The sequence below is a fragment of the Muscardinus avellanarius genome, assembly GCF_963383645.1.
Source record: "Muscardinus avellanarius genome assembly, chromosome: 10".
In the NCBI taxonomy this organism is placed as follows: domain Eukaryota; kingdom Metazoa; phylum Chordata; class Mammalia; order Rodentia; family Gliridae; genus Muscardinus; species Muscardinus avellanarius.
Genome location: NC_137796.1, coordinates 102,682,913 through 102,702,833, shown reverse-complemented (window position 1 = coordinate 102,702,833; position 19,921 = coordinate 102,682,913). Strand labels below are relative to the sequence as shown.

Genomic DNA, 19,921 nt, shown 5'->3' with positions numbered 1-19,921 from the left:
ACATCCTTTATCTCTTTTTGGCTCTCTCTGAATTCTTTTTGAAACACCTCTATTATTTCTACAGTTATTTTCCTGATTTGATCTTCTAGAAATCTCTGAATTTCTGTTTTATCGGGTTCTGATGTTGTGGGGTTGTGGGCATTCATTGCTCCATTGTTATTCCTCTTTCCCATGATTTCAGAAGTTTGTGCCTTCTCTAGGTTCTTCCCTGGGTCACTATGACTTCACTTAAGGTGCTCTGGATCTCGAGTCTGTAGTATCTCAGTCACCACTACTCCTTTACTGAGTTGTATCGCAAAGTCTCAGATCCAGGGAGTCACTTTAGACCATGGGGGGTGCCAGATTGGGCGTTCTCCTGCTGGGAGTTGTGACTGTGGTGTGATATGTCTGCGACCGCCACTCCCCCATTGGGTCAAGTCCCTGGGAGTGCAGTACTGGGATTTCTCCTCTAGGGGCCGCAATTTGACTCACTGTTGTTGAGTGTGCTGATGGAACTGTAGTGGACTTGGTGAATTCGCTGCTGCTGCCGCCACCGGTGGCAATATGGCACTGCTGCCATGCCCTCGGCCATGAGGCTGGCGTATTTCTTCTCTGGTTTTGAGCTCAGCTCTGAGTCTCTGCAGGGTGTGCTGAGCCCAGCCCCTGGGAGCTTTAGACGCTCCCTGCGCCAAAAAATCTGCCGAACTCTGCCCAGCTGTTCCAGAGCGGCTCACCTCGGCTCGCTGTCCGCCGCTCCTGTCTGGAGCCTGGTGGGCTGTTGAGTGCATTGGTCTGTAGCCGTCCGGTGAACTCGCCGCTGCCACCAGCAGTAAGGCGCTGCTGCCGCGTCCTCGGGCGTGAGGCCAGCGTATCTCCTCTGTGGCTCTGAGCTCCGTTCTGAGTCCCCCTCCTCTCTGGAGCCTGGTGCTGCAAGGGAAGATGGTGCCCGAGCCGCTCCGCACCGTGGCTCCGGCCACAGCACTGCGGTCTGGTTTCTTTCTGGAGTCTCGTTTTTCCAGCCCTCTTTTAATCTGTCCCTTGTATTTACATTCTTTGTTTCTTTGCTGATGGTGTTTTCTGGCTATGAAAGGCACTGATTTTGTGGTAACAGAGATTGGTTGTTAGCGGGGCTCGTAAGCCCTGCTTTTTTCCGTTGCCATCTTCCCGGAAGTCCAATACTCTTTCTTAATATAGCCTCCTAGGTGGGCATGGTGGCACACATATATAATCCTAGGACTTGGGAGGCTGAAACAGTAGGATGCAGGTTCCAGGCCAGCCTCAGTGACTTAGTAAGACCCGCAGCAACTTAGCAAAACTTAGTTTCAAAAAAAAAAAAAAAGAAAAAGGGTTGGAGGTACAGCTCAGAGGTAGAATACCTGGGTTCTATCTCCAATACCAAAAAAAAATGATAACGATGCTGATGATGACAATATAGCCACCTTGGCGGTTCTGTCTTAAATCAAGTACTAATATTTATACATAACCAGATCTTCCCAGTTTCCATTGGCCGCCTAATTTACTGATACATCCGGGAAAACTATCTTAGAAGAGACTAGCTAAGAAGAAATAATAAAAGCTTTGGCCACCGGCAATGTAACTCAACTTAGCAAACCTACTTCCTAGTTCCCAAAAGTTTGGGTTTCACCTTCAAACAAATATCCCTGATTAAAACTGAAAAATAAAAACAAGAGGTATAGTCTTAGAGCAAACAGAGTCTCTGCTATTTGGGACGGCGATGTGGGCCTGGGAGTTTGCTGAGTTCCTTGGGACTTTAATTTCCATACTAACGTCACCTCTCTTTCATGATTCCTTCTGTGGGAGGGCTATGTAGCAAGCAGGAGATGGTGAGTTCAATTTCTTGGCCCAAGGCAGGTAAGGAGAGCCTTGAGTGTATCTGCTGCTGCCTATTAGAAATGCAGATGAGTAAATGAGTTAAAGTCTTGGGACCTGACTTCCAGGGCCAGCACACGCAGGCAGGCAGGGGTGGGAGACATCTCCCAGGAGACTGACCTGTGATAGGAGCTGCATTCCCACGGGGACCTGCTGGCACGAGCTGCCAGGAGGGGAACTTAGGAGAAGGATGTACTCCTCCAATTCAGTGCTCTCGCTCATCTAGTCCCAGAGAATTTATAGAGCCATAATCCTTTTCATCACTAATGCTTCATTATCCTCCCCTAATTAATTGAGGTATGTAAATTCACTGATCTAAAACTTCGCCGGCATAAACATCACTCACGTAGTGATCCGGCACCACACTGCGAACAGATCAAGCTTAAGCAGGTTCTACAGGTTTTCAAATTATATGTGTTATTAGACAAGATTCGTTTAATTTTGCATCTAAATTCTAACGCTTATGATTCTGGCGGCTCCCAGACAGTTACAGCAAGCTAGTATTGAAGATGTACTATTAACCAACTTAGTCAGGATACAATTAATAAGATGGATTTAACTGACATAAGAGGGGGCTTTGATATAATGAAATGTGCTTTAATGTACTTTTGGGGAAAAAGATTAAAGAAGGTAAATTATCCAAGTGAAATTTCTCAAGTTGCTACCTTCTGGATCAATACAAAAATCTCTTCACAAGAGTATTTACGGGTTATAACAGCAGTATTTCACCTGAATAATACATAAAAAGAAAGGAATAATAAATTTTTCACACCAACCAAACAATATATACTGACGAGAACCTGCAATGGTTTTCCAATAAGCTATTTAGGAACAGGGGAACAATATACTTGGAAGCATGGACACACACTTCTAAATCTTGAGGGCGGCAAGCTGCAGCCCTGGGCAGTTCCTTGTTCCAACCTCTCCTTACTTTTTCATTCTCCTTTTTGATCACTTGACCAATTACCTGCTAACGGAGCCCCTCTAGGATCCTGCCCTATTTTAGTACCTCATTTAGTTGCAGAAACAGGCCCATCAAGGAGGTACAAGGTTGCAATTCCAGGAAATGAGGTTTGGAAGAAAACAACCATAAAAGAAAGCATAACTATTCCAGGCAGCGAGGCAAACGCTGGGCCAATACCATGCCGGGGGCCAGGGGCCTCGGTGAGCTGACCTATGGCTGATTACGGGCTCCAGAAAACCCCAAGGAAGGGCGAGGGTGGCAGGTGCTCCAGTGCTTTCTGCTGGGAGGGGGTCTGGGGGCTCTGAGCAGACTACTCAGGCTCTGGCCTGATACCTCGCCGTCAGGGTGGGCTCTGAGCCACAGCTTCCCCAGGTGGGAGCAGAAACCAGGAGCATGGATCACAAGCCACCCTCAGGTCCTCAGCCCCTTGTGAGTCATGGTGCCTGTTATCAGTGTTCTCCAGAGAACCAATGCGCAGGGTTCTCCAGAGAACCAATGGAAATGGCAGAAGAGGTTTACGAAAACAGCCTCATGATTATGGGAGCCCAGGCATCCGGCCAAGCACTGTCTCTAAGCTGAGGCCAGGAGGGCCGGCTTGTAACCTGGTCACAGTCGGAAGGCCTGGGAGCCAGGGATGCTGAGGTGCCGGGCAGAAGAGATGCCCTCTGAGCTCAGAGGGTGCGTGTGCCCTCCTTCTCCTCTGTGCACTATCAGGCCCTGCACTGGTGAGGTGAGGAGAGGCCCTCCCACACGGGGAGGGCAGGCCTCCTGGACTTTATTCACTGATCCAAAAGCTCGTTTCTCCCAGAAGCACCCAGCGTGTCGATCAGGCACTGCGTAGCCCAGCGAGGCTGACGCCTAGAAGCCATCAGAGGCCTAGAGGTTCTGCTGAGATGATGGCCCCTCTCCCCACTTCGTTCTCTGAGGCAGCAATGCAAACACTGAACCTTGCCCAGTTTGGTAGTCTCAGGAGCTGGAGACCTAGCCAAGAACCTCACATCCAGCTCAAGAAACCTGTACCCAAAGCACTGCGTGGTGGCGCCAGCTGGCCCATAATCCTCATCCTTGGGAGACTGAGACAGGTTCAAGGACAGCCTCAGCAAGTAGCAAGACTCTCAACCACCTAGTGATACCCTATTTCAAAACAAAACCCAAAAACCAGAAAGGGCTGAGGGTGTGACTCAGACGAAGAATGCTTCTAGGTTCAATTCCCAGCGCCCAACACCAACACACGAAAGAAATCTGTTCCCAGAAACTCTTTTTAAACAATGCGTTACTTAGTACCCTAGGAAAAATTCTGCATAAAACTTCTCTTTTTTAAATCTAATATTTTTCTAGAAAAACTGTGGTTTTTTTTTTTTTTGCGGTACTGGGGATGGAACCCAGGGGCATTCTACCTCTGAGCTACACCCCCAGTTCTACTTTTTAGTCTTTATTTTGAAACAGGGTCTCACTAAGTTGCAGAGGGCCTCACCTCGAACCGCGATCCTCCTGTCTCACAAGGATTACAAGCGTGCGCTACCACCCCTGGCTAGCTGTATGCTTAGATACGGGTACAATTCTGTTTCCCTGGCCACTCTCTGGCTACACTTTCAGCTCAAGTGAATCGCTCCCTAGGACTCTGATTCTGATCTGTTGTTTGTTTTAGCCTATGACTTGCCTTCCTTGTGAATTTTTATTTCCTTTGGTTTCCTTTTATATTTACACTTTTCTATTGTCTTCTTTTGTTCCTTTTAAGCCTCCTTAAATGCTTCACATAGCACACAAATAAGAAAAGGCACTCTAGCCTTTGAGTTTTTGATCCCAAGGCTAGAAATTGGAAAGGAAGAATACGGACCCCGTCATCAAAAGGCAGCTGCCAACTAGTTCCTTTTATCTGCCCCAGTCATTTTTTTTTCCCTGAATAATCAAATGTCCACGCTCTCCTTGCCATGATTAAGAAGCCTTCTGGCCTTTAATTAAAAGTTGCGTTTCTGCCACTGAGATTGTCTTTTGGCCCACTACGACGTCCATATGTTGGCTCTGAAGAGGTAGCCCCAGCTGCTTGAAAAACAAGAGGGTGGGCACACACTCGGAAACATGGCTTTCCACCTGGGGGCCATCAGGATCTGTGGGCTGTGGGCTGGCCCATGAACTTGTATGAAGGAAAAACTAAACTTTCACTGACTTCTGAAGTCTGGCACTTCTTTCTATTATGAAGTTAGCAGAAACTTTGGAGGTGCCCAACCCGTGACGTTCTCATCAGCAGAAATCGCGTGGCCTTCTCCTATCACATGACAGACAACGCACACGCCAGAGACAGCATTAACTTTGTGGCCACTTTCCAATCGTGGTCGCCATTAGCCCTGCTGGCAGACTGTGTTATATAACAGACTGACCAAGAACCATGTACAGTATCCTATCAATTAACTAAAAGAATCCTCCAGCGCTTGGGAGCCTGAGACAGGAGGAAAGCACAGGTTCAAGGCCAGCCTCAGTTACTCAGTGAGGCTCTCAGCAACTTAGTGAGACCCTGTTTCCAAATAAAAGAGAAAATAGGTCTGGGAGTATAGCCTGAAGGTAGAAAGGCTCTGTGTTTCATCCCCAGCAACACACACACACACACACACACACACACACACCTGAAGGTAGAAAGGCTCTGTGTTTCATCCCCAGCAACACACACACACACACACACACACACACACACACACACACACCTCTGAAGGTAGAAAGGCTCTGTGTTTCATCCCCAGCAACACACACACACACACACACAAAAAAAAAAAAAAAAAAAAAAAACCTGGTAACTGTATTTTAATAGTAATTGGTCTCTCTGGGAATCCTATGGGTTTTATTTTATGCATTTAAGAATGCTACTCTGAAGCCGGGTGTGTGGTGGTGCATGCTTGTAATCCCAGCATTTGGGAAGCTGAGACTGGAGGATCGCAGTTCGCAGACAGCCTCAGCTACTTAGTGAGGCCCTCTGCAACTCAGTGAGAACCAGTTTCAAAATAAAGAATAAAAAATAGGGTAGAGGGTATATAGCTCAGAGGTTGAATGCCCCTGGGTTCTATCCCCAGACCCCCCCTCCCACCCACACACACAAAGAACACTACTCTGATGGGAACCAAGGGTCTCACCAACCTGCCAAAAAGGTCCCTTGCACAAAACCTAGGAAGGTCCCCTGACTAAGAAGAAAGAGCTGCCGCTTGGCCCTGCAGCCGAGGTGGCGGCTCTGCTTTGTCATTCACACTGGCGGGGTGGAGGAGTGATCAGACACCTAATCAGAGACAACTTTGCAAGTAATGCTCCAGGTTCCCTAATTAGTAATATTAGGTAAATTAGCTCAGACCACTTTTAATCAGCTCGGCAGAAGGGAGGTATTGTCGCTGATTGCTGGGAGGCGTTCACGCGCTCATAATGGGAGTGAGCCGTGGGGCCTGGCTGATTGCTCTCAGGTTAGAGCTCAGCGTTCGGCCAGCGCAGGGCCTGCGGGAGAGGTGAGCTAGACAGCCCGGCTCGCCCCAGGCCCCGTGGTATTTTTACTAAGATGTTCCACTCTTGCATACAAATAACTCTTTTTTTTTGTTGTTTCTGTATATTAAGCTGTATGGTAAATTTATCCTTAAATCTTGGCATTCCTTAAGAGCCTAGAGTAGGCACTTAAAAAATAAGAATCCAAGGCTAATTACAAGGCTGAGGAAATGAATGTGAATTAACTGTGCATCTCAAAAACAAAACAAGAATCCCATTTTAAGACAGGCAAAAGGGCTCCCTTCCTCGGGTGCTTTGTGGGTCGAGGCAGGCAGTAGAGGAACTCAACTGCTGGACCACGGGGACTGAGACCATCAGTTGCAGTTCCATCAAAGAGACCAGACAGAAAGAAAGTGCCCGTCACTGTCCCTCAGCGAGCCCCTCCTGGGTACTGTTAGGTCCTGGACCCTCCCCATATTGGACAGGGGCGGGGCTGACCCGCCTATCCTGCGAGACCCAGGATGTTCCCACGGAAAGCCACTCCCCTTTGATAAAAGGGGAACACGGTGAGCTCGGAAGAATAGAAGCCTGTGGGACGGAGAGATTTCTACATCCGTGGAAGGCTCTCTTCCACGCCCCCTCCCACCCCCACCCCGCACCCGCGACACGGGGGTGGGGGAGGGAGCTGCCTGGGACTAATGGGCTGATCTAATAAAGACTTATGCCACCTGCATGGCCGATCTCGCGTGTCGGTGGATCTCTCGCAAATCATACATCTGGATCTTCACTTAATCATACAGGTACCAGTGAGCAAAGTGGCTTGCCTTCACTGTAAAAATATGTAATTAGATCTTTCTACCGAAGGAATAGCTTGACTTAGGCTCCACTTTGTAGAACTGCCACTGGGTGACCTTGTGTGTGCTTGCAATTCTTGATAAAGATAGCATTGTTCTGGAAATCATTAGTGCTAACCCCTCCCTTGGCATCCTCTTCAGCCAATGACAGAGAGATTATGATGCCATGCTCCCCCAGTGGGGGCACAGCACAGAAGCCCCACGCTGGAAATAAAATGTCCAGCAGTTTCCCGCCATCTTGTTCTTGCCTACCTAACTTTACTGGTGGAAGGATCCCTTTTTGCAAAACGTAAAATTCACCTTACTGAGCTGCTTTTGAATGCCTGTTTTTTCTTAGGTTGCTGTAGAAATTTATTTCTTTTCTTTTTTCTTTTTTTTTTTTTTTTTTTTTTTTTGGTGGTACTGGGGTTCCTGGAAGCCCTTCTACCTCCGGGCTACACTCCCAGACCTATTTTTACATTTTTTTATTTGGAAACAGGGTCTCCTAAGCCAGCGCGCACGGCTGGCTTCGAACCTGTGCAATCCTCCTGTCTCTGCCTCCCAAGTGCAGGGATTACAAGCGTGCACCACCACGCCCGGCTCTAGAAATTTATTTCTAACATCACTCAGTGGGAATGGTAAAGTAGATCCCAACTGAGCAGGCCACCTCCACTCCTGCCCTGGAGAAATACACCTGGTTGGCTACATGGGAGCGTATTCAAGGATGCTCACAGCAGCGTTATCTACCACCCAGAGTTACCTAGTTAAGACTAGGAGAGAGGGTTAACCATCTACCACCTTTCCATCCACGCCACACAATGCAGATTAAAAGCATGACTTACAAAGAGTTTCTAGACAGATGAAAGGGGAAAAAGTAAATCACGGAACCATGTGTACAGCAGGACCACATTTACACTGAGGGAAAGGCTGGTTACATATATGTACACTTTTACCTATGGAGACCCCGAGGGAAAGATCTGGAGAAGAGATTCATGGCTTATTCTAGATATAGATTTTAAGCCTTTTAAAAGGTAATCTATTTGTGTGTTGGTGGCACGATTTAAAATCTAATAAAATAATAACAAAACAGACCTGTATCTATTCTAGTTTGAATCCTGTAAGAGATTGGAATGACAGAAAAGATAATTTCACACTTTCATGTGCCCATATTCTGTATTTCTAGGTGAGGTGCAGATTTTGTTTGTTTCATTATTGATGGAACACAAGCCTCCAGAACGATGCCGTGTACAAAGTCGGCACTAAATCCAGATTTGTTGAATAAATGAGTTATTCATTGATTCCAGAAATTTATACTTACCATGTGTGGATCAGGAAAAGACAGGTTTGACCCGCACTCACCTGACAGCGAGTGTGTGCCTGTCTCTCCCTCCCTCCCCCTCTCCCAAGCCTGGGGGAAGATGCAGGGGTTGGTGGGATGAGATAAGGCCCTTCCCTGGCCAAAGCCTTAATCCTGGCTTGGCTTTGCAAAATCATGCCTCTGAGGCTTTGCTTATCAGGGTCTGTCTTGTACCAGAATTACGTTTATGTGTTTGTGCCTGCCCAGCCTGAGGAAAATGAGCATCAGCCTCCCTGGACTGTGCGAACCACTGAAGGACAAAAGACTCTGCTCACTGCCCGAAGCCCAACACACTGAAGCATTCCATCCTCGCCCAGTGGCCCGGCTTCCCCATTCTACATTCATCACGGACTCTCCCAGAGGGGAAGGGGACTTGCCCGCGATGGGCCGGGCTCCCCTGATGGGCCTTGGCCAGCCCTTCCTACCTCCCTTAAGGTGCAGGTTACTACTAGATGGAATTTTACTTTTCAGGTCTCACCTGGCCTTTTTCCTGATGGAAAGGCACAGTTCTGCTTAGCAGCGGTTCACCTGGACATCGCTCAGGGTCTCCCATTCTTAACCAGCAGCCCAGGGGCTGGCTCCACTGCCCCAGCCGTATCTGCAGAAGCGCAGCCCTTCTCTCCCTTGAACTTACGGCTCTTCACCTAAGTGGATTAGCTCCTCTGTAGCACACGTCACCTTGCTTACCCCTCCTCCTTCCATTTGTCGGAATCGCTTCTGAACTCAATTCCATTTTCATGTGGAGTCACTCTGGTCCCGACAGAAATGGCCCCAAACTCAACTGTGAGCCGTCTGGGGGCATTGCAGCTTTGAAGCTACAATGTGGTGCCTGTGCGGCGGGTGTGCAGACGTTAACTAGGGGATGGCATTACATCAAAACCAGGAGAAGGCCTCTGCTGCTAGAGATGAAAGGTGTCTTTATCTATAAATCCCAGAGCATCGATTCTGCAGACCCATAAATCCTCACCCCAACCCTCTGGACCAGTCTCACTTGAAGCTGGAGTCTTTCAAATGTTAGGATGGTAATACAGGGCACGAAGGATGTATTGCATACACCTCAAGCCGGGGACGGGGCAGTGCTCTGTAATGAAACCCAGGCACATTCTAGCAAAACACACGGATAGTCTCATTATCAGAGAAACAAACAGCCTCATACAAATTCAGGGCAGTTTTGCTACAGACCAGGTTAGTTTCAAACTTAAGGGGACAAAGCGTGACTTTCCACATCCTTCTGAAGCGTGGGATGGCAGATCAGGGAGGGCGCAGGCGCAGGACCAAACCGAAGAGGCCTAGGACTGTCCCAAATGCAGGCAGACCCTTGGGAGCGCGCCTGGGCCGTCCCTCAACATCTTGCTAATGTGCTCCTGTGTATGTTTTCTATAGGAGAGGGCAGCCTGTGTTAGTTATTCAAACTATTTGAGAAACAAAATCAAGCCTGTGAACTTTTAAGTATTCTCTCTGAAAGCTGAGCACAAGACTAAAAGCATGAGGGTTTTCTTGCTAAACACCATTATCTTTGCTTAAAGAGAATTTTTCTACACGACTAGCATACATACAAAAATCACATACAATACATTCGAAACATAAGGCCCTGTGCACTTAAGTCCAGTAAGTGCTCCTCACACTTTACTGTCCGTAAGACTCACCTGGGGTTTCATAATGATGCCGATTCTGACCCAAGAGTTCTGGGAGGGGCAGAGAGTCGGTATTTCTAATGAGCCCGGCTCCTGCCCCGGGGCTGCCTTCTGAGCACTAGACTGTTGTGGGAAATGCAAAGATCTAGAAATAGACAGGCCTGACTCAAGTTCCAGCACTTGCTGGGCAAATGGTCCTGGGAAGGTGCTTTGCTGCTGAGCCAAGTCCCAGTTAAGACAGACACAGCCATGACCTCTCCCTCACGAGACTGTCCTGACTAGGTGAGTGGGCAGCACAGATCTCAGCAGGTAACAGACCCTGGGCTCCAGCCACCCCACACCAGCAGGATGGGCCGAATCAAGCCCGAAATGACCACACCTCAGAACTTGTGATGATATTATCTTACATGGCCAGAGGAGAGCTTGGAGATGTGATCGACCATCTCTGGCGGTGAGATTATCCTGGGTTGTCCAGATGGGCCCGATGTGAACCCAGGGGTCTGTCCAAGTGGCAAGAAGACAGTGAGAGCAATAAGGGACCATGAGAGGTCACAGCAGAGAGAAGAGGCAGTCTCACAGGCCTAGAGGGTGACGGAGGAGACCAGGATCCAAGCAATGCAGCTGGCCTCTAGATGCCAGAACCTCTAGAAGGAACACAGCCCTGCAGACTCGTGTTGGACTTCCAGCCTCCAGAGGGGTAAGAGAATAAATATGTGTTGCTTTAAGCCACTAATTGTATGGTCATTTGTTACAGCAGCTACCGGAAACCAATACACCATCTCCCTGCACAGCACTAGTGCAGGCTTGCCTCCCTCTACAGAACAGCGGCGTTCCTAAGGCGAATTCATCACCTGACACTAGGTCACGTCAAAGTTAACAAAGAGGTCGGCACCCAAACAACTCCGCAGGGAGACTGTGCATGAAGGGAAGAGTTTCTCCTGTTATCTGTTTGGTCTGGTGATGGCAAGTTCTAATGAACAGGGATGGAGATGTGCTGGTAACAAATGTGCGAAGGCTCACAGGAACCTCTCGCTCCCTAATTGTGCCATCGCATCCCGATTTGTCAGCTCCACACATAATTCCTGGGATCTAACAAGGCTCCTGGGGACGCTCTCAGTGAGTCGATGGCTCGGCGTCAGTAGGACGGGTGAAAAGTACCCGGGCCCAAGAGCAAAGGATTGAAAATCGATGATCTCCATACTGCACAAATCTTCACTTGCTAATTTTAATACGGCTCCTCCCGTGGAGAAGCTTTATCAAAGAAGACAATACCGAGGTTACAAAAAAAAGTCTGCAGAATGAAAATATGAATTCAAAACAAAATGGATTTTCTGCAGTACAAAGAAGGCTACCGCCCTTAGGCTTTTCCCATGGGCCTGAGGGCCTGGGCCTCTTAACATCCGTGTGTCAGTGTTTCCCTTGCCAGACTCTGAGCCGCACAGAGGCCCTCGCATTTCCATTACCACAGCCGTAGCAGCGACTGCTGTAATTGGTACTTTGCACACAATGAGTATTTGTGGATGAATGAATATTATGGTAGATATTTATAACAGAAAAACACATTATCGCTTTCATTAAAAAAAATTACTCTGGAAGTTTTTTTTTTTGCTTCATTTTGAACTTCAATGTACTTAGCCCAAGATATTGTTTATGATAGAATTAAAAGTATGCTTTCTGATTTTATTTGCCTATTAATATATGCACTTGATAATTAACAATGTGCTAAGCAGTCAAAGCAAATAATTACTTTTCTGGTGTCTGCCCCTGTGTGAAGCTAAATGAGAGGAAAGACATGTGCTGCATATTAAAAGTTGGCAACCAGTTTCTAAATGTTCTGTTTAATCTCAGACCACGATATTCAAAACAGAGTCCTCTCACTGGCTCAGTCAAAACCCCACAAAACAGTCCCCTCTTTCAAAGAGATTATGAATTCCGCTCCAGTCGCACTGAATATAAAATACATGCTCAAAAATTTGCTAGTTCACATTTACAAGGTCTTCTGACCAACTGGTCAGACTGATGGCAAAAAAAAAGTGTATGTTTTAATTCACTTATGCTCAGCATCGTCTATTTAAGAAGCACTGTAACTGCATGGAAAGCTTTGACTTTAAATCTGACTTTGAAGTGTGACCGAATGCATTGACACAATTCAGAACCAGTCAGGAAACATCTACAAGAGCATGTTACATAACTCCAACGAGCCCCATAAGATTCTGTTTTTCAAGAAAAGAAACCGCTGGACAGAAATATGTTAAATTTGGACTGTGATGCTCAAGCGTCCAATAGCAGAAGTCTGCTCTCTGTGTGGTCCGGAGTGACAAGCAAGTGGACGTGCGCTTCAGGCCACAGGATCCCGAGGAGCCAGCGGACAGCAAGTCAGACCACCCGGGAGGAGCATTAACCTGTCTGTCAGCTAACACATGGCCTTGGTTTTCCTGAGGAAATGCAGTTCTCTGTGATTTCTGACTCCTTTTACAAGCCAAAACATGTAGTTCCTTCAGTGCTGCATGATTTCTGGCACCAACAAACCTTTGGCCAAGTCTACAAGCAACTAAGATTCATCTCTCTTCCCCACAAACCACAACCATCCATCACAACCGTGTTTCTGTACAGAGCTGCTGCTGGGATGGGCCCCTCTGCCGCAAAGAGATGGGGCTGTGGTCCCTGGACCAAGGAGCCACAGGCTGTTCTGAGGTTTTTAATTCTTGCTGCCTGAGAGGCCAGGGTTTGCCCATGCTCACCCAGCCCATCAGCAGTGCTGCCCTGGGATGACATCACCGGATTTTTGTGTGTGTGTGTGTGGTACTGGGGTTCCTGGAAGCCCTTCTACCTCTGGGCTACACTCCCAGACCTATTTTTATATTTTTATTTGGAAACAGGCTCTCTTAAGCCAGCGCGGCTGGCTTCGAACCTGCGCGGCTGGCTTCGAACCTGCGCGATCCTCCTGTCTCCGCCTCCCAAGCGCGGGGATTACAAGCGTGCGCCACCACGCCCGGCGACATCACCGGATTCTACCTGGCGGAGTCAACAGCGTGGCCATGTGCCCGTGCATGACTCATTGTAAAATAGGAGCAAACAGAGACCCAGGGGAGTCTGAGGGTTCTCCTTGCTGGCTGTTCTCCCTGGACATTAGAGAGCAATTCTGGCTGCCCTTCAGCACCATACCTTCGCCCTGGCTTGTGTTCTAGACAGGCAGGCTGCACACAGGAGAACCTTGGTGGGGAAGAGTTAGTGGACCCGGGCTTCCTGCAGAGTGCCTTGGCTTTTAGACAGTTAGAAATCATGGCAGGACTCTGAGTGCTAGCTCACAAGTAATGTCAGCCCAAAGCAAACGTTCACAGCCACCGCTGGGTTCCTGCCTGGTCCTGTGTGCATCCTCTGGTGTCTAAGGATACTGCAATGGTCTCCGGGAGAAGGGATGAGTAGTGATGGGGCAGAGATGTCTTAGGGGGACATGAGCAAGGGGTGGAGGCCGGGGCCAGCTCTGCCTCCTATGGCCAAGGGCATACATCTTACATTTGCTTACATCTGCTTGCTGGGCTTTAGCCCTGCCTGGGAGAAAAGGATATCAGAGTAGGAAAAAATAAAAAAGAGAGTTCTAGGAAGCATCTGCTACTTCTGCATTTTGAGCATCTTACTTGTCTTTAAAGAAACCATCCTGTTCTTCAGACCACGTGGTCACAGTGGTACTGAGCTAACACCCTGGCTTCGGAGGGCCACGTGAGTCAGAGGAGGGAGGCTTGGGCCCTCAGAAACACCAAAAAGTAAGGCCCTTTCTCTTGAGATTTCTGAAAAAAGGACATCAACTTAGAGCTACCTAAGAGAAAGCCTGCATGCAAGTGAAGCCAGCTCAGAGGAAAACAGAGCTGAGTTCTGATAACCCTGAGCCCCTGGATCCAGCTGTTCCTGAAGCCCAGATCTGCCCTGGACTTGACAGTCCCATGAGGCAACATGTACCTTTAGAAAAATACTTAAACTAGTTGAAGTTAAACTTTTCAAACTTGCAACCCAGAAGAACCAGCAAATATGTGAGAACCGAAAGTGCAAAAACTGGGGACAGAGGGAGCAGTTGACATTTCTGGATGCGGTCTCTGGAAGCAGTTCAGGTTTGCTCTTGGATGTGTGGAGAGGTGACACGGGGGAATCTGCTCCATTTTTCCTATTAAGCACAGATCATCAGAACTGTGGCTCTGCCTAATGACTGTGATTAATCTCGCCAAATTCTAAATATAAAACGAGCGTGCATCCTCTGGCGTCTGAGGATACCGCCAGGGTCTCCAGGAGAAGGACGAGTGGTGACGGAGCAGAGGTGTCTTTAGGGGAAATTTCTCTTCTTGCCCACACGCTGTCACCGTGGGCGGAAGGAAGGGGGACAGGCCATGAGCCATGGCCCATGGCTTACCTGGCATGGCGTGGATGAGGTCACCGCACAGAACAAAGAATCTGGGCTTGGGGTTCAGCTTGTTGATGGCCTGCACGGCTTGCTCGGTGAGACGGACCTCCTGTCCCCACTCGTCACCCCCACTGTCACAGTTCCCAGTAGACCAGGCCTTCATCAGGCCCAGCTGTGGGTCTGCGCCTTGGATGAAGTAGAATGGGCCTTTCCATTCCTTTTCCTTTTCTAGAGAGAGAGAGAGAAAAGCAATATAAAATCTGCCAGGGATGGCACCCAGGTTACCATGCAAGTGGATACAATATTTTTCTGAAATTAAGTAGGTCATTTTAATAAGCTGGCTGTTCAAACATACCATTTTCCTGTCCTAGACGAGAGGATTTTGATTTATATTAATTATGCCTGGGACCCGGTGATTCCCCAAGGCCACGAGGAAGCACGGGGGCCGCTGCCGCCCCACGACCAAGCTGTTTGTTTGAAAGCGAGGCGGCCAATGTGAAGCACGGAGCCACAACAAGCACCGTAAGGATGATATTAATGCTCGGTAATGGTGCTCTAATGAGAATTAAAAATACCCCAAATTGAATGCTGCCAGAAGTATTATATTTAAATGACTAGGTGAGGCACTTACACATCTTTCCTGCCAGGCTTAATGGCACCATTTGTGCTGCTTCAGGGGGGAGGGGGATGCAACGGAATTTTAATTATAAAACTTGGCACCCCGAATGCTGGCTATCTGGCGGGAAATGTGGTGCCAGACATGAAATCTTGAAATGAGTGAGTCAGTGTGAGAAAACGAGAAAAATTGATGCTGACATTTCAAAGGCAGCATCAGGAGGACATCGACGCGGTGTGAGGTTGGGGGAGAAGAGGTCGCTTTTCTTTTCCTTCTCAGCTTTGTTGAGGTAAAGTTGACAAAAAAAAAAAAGTGTATATTTAAGATGTGCAACATGATGTCTTGACGTGTGTCTATGTTGTGATAGGGCAACATGCTCTAATTAGCATATCTGTCTCCTCATTGGTGTGTGGGGGGCGAGAACACTTCGGATCGACTCTCCGGGCAGACTTCACGCACGCAATACATGATTACGGAACAGAGCCACCAGGCTTTACGTGAGGCTTCTAGCAACTATCCATCTTTTTTCAAAGTATTTTTAACTGACACATATAAACCATACATATTTATGTGGTCCTAAGTGACATTTTGATACATGTGTACACCGTGTAATGTTCCAATCAAGGTGAGCACACCTATCTTCCCATTTATCATTTCCTTAAGGTGGAGACGCTCCGCACCCCTCCTAGCTTGCTTGAAACATGAGGTGCACTGTCTGCTGTCCTCCTACTGCGCAGTACACAGCGCACCAGAACTTCTCGCTCTTACCTAACTGCAACCTAGAAATGGCTGGCCAACTTTCAGGACGGGATTCTTTACATTCTGGGAAAGGACTCTCTTTTGGGTCCAATAAGCAGAAATCACCTGATTGCTCTTCAGAATGGTTCTGCCCAGCTGGTAATCTCAGTACTTGGGAGGCTGAGACAGGAGGATCCCAGGTTTGCAGCCAGCCTCAGCTACTCAGCGAGGCCCTGGGCGACGTAGTAAGGCCCGGTTTCAAAATAAAGAATGAAAAATAGAAGTAGAGGGTATAGCTTGGAGGTAGAATGCCTCTGAGTTAAATCCCCAGTACCACAATAAATAAGTAAATATATCAATAAATGAATAACTTCCATTTCCTTTGGAAGTCACGGCCATGGCATAATCTCCAAAAGGCTCACAGCTTTTGACCACATGTCCATGTGTCTGATTCAGCTGTCTTCTATTCAGTAAGTATTTGCTGAGAACCTAGTGTTTCCCGGCCCCAAGCAAGGTGCTGGTGAAGCGTGGGTGAGCAGAACACTGAGGCCACTGCTCTCCAGGGGTTAGTTCTCGTGGGCAGAGAGACACGAGACTGGTCATCCACGGCAGGGCTCAGTGAACAGGTGCCCCCCCTACCCAGGAAGTGCTGGCGTAAATGAGATGGATGAGGATGGCCGCCCTGAGGTGGGGGTGGTTAAGCAGAGGTCTGAGCAGCCAGGAGCCCTTCTCAATTCCACGGCCACCCTCCATCTCGCTGAGCCGGCTACTACCTTGGAGTGGACCTCTGCCTTCTACCCTACATTCCTTTCAACTCCTTTTTCAGATGTTAAAAAGGCTGGGCATGGTGGCACACGCTTGTAATCTCAGCATTTGGGAGGCTGAGACAGGAGGATCCGGGTTTGCTGATACCTCAGCTACTTAGTGAGGCCCTTTGCAACTCAGTGAGACTCTATTTCAAAATAAAGAATAAAAAAATAGGCCTGGGGCTGTAGCTTGGAGGTAGAATGCCCCTGGGTTCCATCCCCAGTATCACACACACACACAAAAGAAGTTAAAAAAAAAAAGTAAACAGGACATGGTGGCCCAGGCCTGTAATTCCAGTATTTGGGAGGCTGAGGCAGGAGGATTGCAGGTTTGAGGCCAGCTTCAGCAATGTAGTGAGATTTTCAGCAACCTGGCGAGACCCTGTTTCAGAAAACAAATAAATAGAGCTGGGGAGGTAGCCTGGAGGTAGATCGCCATCAACACACACACACACAGTAACAAAAGACCATTATACGCTTGATAGAACCAATAGCTTCTGCATGTTAACCTGGCAGTCCTCACCCAACAGCATGGCCGTTCCATCAGATCATGGACCGGGCTGCCCCCTGAGCCGAGGGGGCCCTGCATCCTGGTGTGTGCACCATGCTGCTTCGAAGGGCAGCGACTCCTCACCCTGAAGGGCTCCGCTCCTACTGTGCGCTGCAGAAAGACTCCGATGGCCCCAAAGACCCGCCTGGTGATACTCGCATCCTTACGTATCCCTGGGTGTGGGCTGGACCTCGTGACCTGCTTCTAGTAAGAGAACGCAGGGATAGGACGTCCCTGCAGAGAGCGGGCTAGAGAGAGATCATGGCCTACCTGCCGGCTTCTCCCCTCACGCCCTCAGCCCCCGGTTGGAGGTTAGAGCTGGCACGCAGCCCTAAGGAGCGGCCACCGCACCAAAGAACAGAGGGCAGCCTCTGGCCAACAGCCCATAAGGCTCTGCAACCTGCCAGCAGCCACTGCGGGGACCTGGCAGAGGCCCCGCCACCACCCAGCGTTCAGAGACCAGCGCCCCGCTGACCCCTTGACTGGGGCCTCAGGAGCAGAGACTCTAGCTGAAGAACCCAGGGAAGCTGAATCCCCGGCAGAAACCGAGACAAGAAGGGCTGCTGCTTCAAGCCACCATGTGTCAGGGCAATCTCTCACACAGCTGTAGATAATTAGGAATGAGGCAGCCGAGAAAAAGGATCAAGGAGGAGGTGCCCCGCCTGAAAAGCCGAGCCCCCTTCCAACACAAGAAACCTGAGATTCCATGTTCTGAATTTATCGTTAACGCCATTTATTTATTTCACTTGGATAATACCCTTCGTATATCGCTGAATGCTTTTGGCTATGTTCCTATTTCTGACCCCTTTGCAGAGCCGTTTAAACTGTGTAAATTAATCAGCACCAGATCCGGGAGGGGATTGGCAGCGAAGGTCACAGCATACATCAACCTTCTACAACAGAGTTTAGAAACGGTTCCCTTCAGCAAACATTTTAACAAGTAGTTTCCTGTGACAAATAGTCACAGCCTCAAAAAGTCAATAGTCCTTGGAGTCATTAGAATAAATCTTTCATTGCTTATTTACTTAGCAAAAACTTAGATGGGCCGTCAATTTTATGATGACAAAGAACAGAATAAATGGTTCGATCTGAAATGAATGACAGCTCACGTATCAATACCCAATCTACTCCATCTAATGAGGTAATTGCTGACTCAGGGCTGCGTTCTCTGTCACCTCTGGGTCCTCCGAGGGCTCTGCTTGGACGCTGGTGGCCTCTGGTCTCATCTTAATTTGAGTCAGGCCGAATTAAAGACATTCATTCGGGCTTTATAATCTACGTTCTGGAAGGAGTCTTCTGTACATGTACACTTCTCAAATCCCTCAAAAGGGCAGCTTTTTACATCATGAAGTCAAATTCTGAACAATATTTGCATTAAATGATTTCACCAAAGTCCAGCCATACCCAGGCCAGCGGCCTAGGAAGGAGCTGCCTGACATGGAGAAGGGTCGGGCCGAGCTGGTGACACGGTCTCTGCACCGGCACAGTCCTGACCTCGGAGACCTTCTGGAAACATCCTTCCGTCAGTCTGTGCTGTGTATGTTTGCATCAGCTGAGGCCCATTCCCAAAGCAGGCGATGCACAACAGAGCATCTGTTGTTACCAGGGGAAAACCACTCAGGGCTGCAATTTTCCCTTCTTCTTTTCATATAAGTTTCCCAGTTATAGGTAAGTGCCTTGCAGCCCTAGCCACCTGGGAGTGGCGGCTCGGGGTTGAGGATAGAGGCCAGGATGATGAGAGGCTGTTTCTGGCCCAAGGGTAGGGCTGGCCCTGCTGTGGGCCAACAGCATCAGCCCTGGGAGTGGGCAGGTGTCGGTCGCAGTGACGACTCTTACACGATCTTCCTCAAGCAGTTTTATTACCCCAGGTTCTTGTACAGTTCCTCTTTAATGCTCTCTCAACGCCCTCTCAGGTAAAAGCAACATCAGTCTTCTATCTCCTCCCTCATCACTCCACCAACCCTCCTCCGTGGCACTCTACGTCTCTGCTGCAGCACACACCGGTCACAGTGGTGGCTTTGTGAACATGTCCGTCCCAGCTCGGAGCCCAGAGCAGTCCGCCAAGAAACTGCTCTTCCTGTCCACCAACCCTCTTAGCTCCTTCTCCTCCTTTTTCCCCGCTAGGGCATGCGCGCTTTTTAACCTTCTCCTGGGCGGGCAGGTGGTAGCACGAGGCGTTGCGTCACTAATTATCCGTAAGGCGCCTGATAGGGCTCACTGCGCAGGCTCAGGGCACCGCCAGCCTCGTGAGCCTCGTGACTTGGCTGCAAGCCCAGGCGCCATCTTGAGTCCACGCTGGCAACAAGCCTGGGTGCCACCTCGGTCCTGCCGAGTGGGCCCCAACATATCTCCCTTTTTGTTTTATTAAAATAAGGCTCGGGATCGTGCCTGTCTTAGGTTGCCGACCCTCAAGGACCATTCTTACCCGTCATTGGGAGAACAATAGCATGATTGTTTCCCTGTCTTAGGTTGAAAGGTCCCGGGGACGATCTTACCCGTCACTGACTACCGATCCAGCATACTGAGCCATACATGGGGAGATAAGCCAGCTTCTAGGGCTGCCAGAGCTTGCACCAATATGTGCTGTTGTTGCAGTGCGCGTTGTCGAGTTCGCCTGATATATCCAACCATGAAACATCATGCTACCACCAGCAAGAATGCCCAGAACGCCATGCCACCCCAGTCTTTTAAAAAACCCAATGTTC

The 19,921-nt window shown here is 48.8% G+C and overlaps 1 protein-coding gene across 1 annotated transcript in view; it reads right to left on the bottom strand.

The window, feature by feature from the left end:
- CPPED1 (calcineurin like phosphoesterase domain containing 1) overlaps positions 1-19,921 on the bottom strand; it is a gene marked incomplete at both ends in the record, with an annotated part of 93,675 nt that overhangs the window by 59,045 nt on the left and 14,709 nt on the right. The window contains one exon of the mRNA XM_080704216.1: positions 14,516-14,734. Coding sequence (XP_080560342.1) covers positions 14,516-14,734 — 219 coding nt within the window. The remainder of the gene's footprint in view (positions 1-14,515; positions 14,735-19,921) is intronic.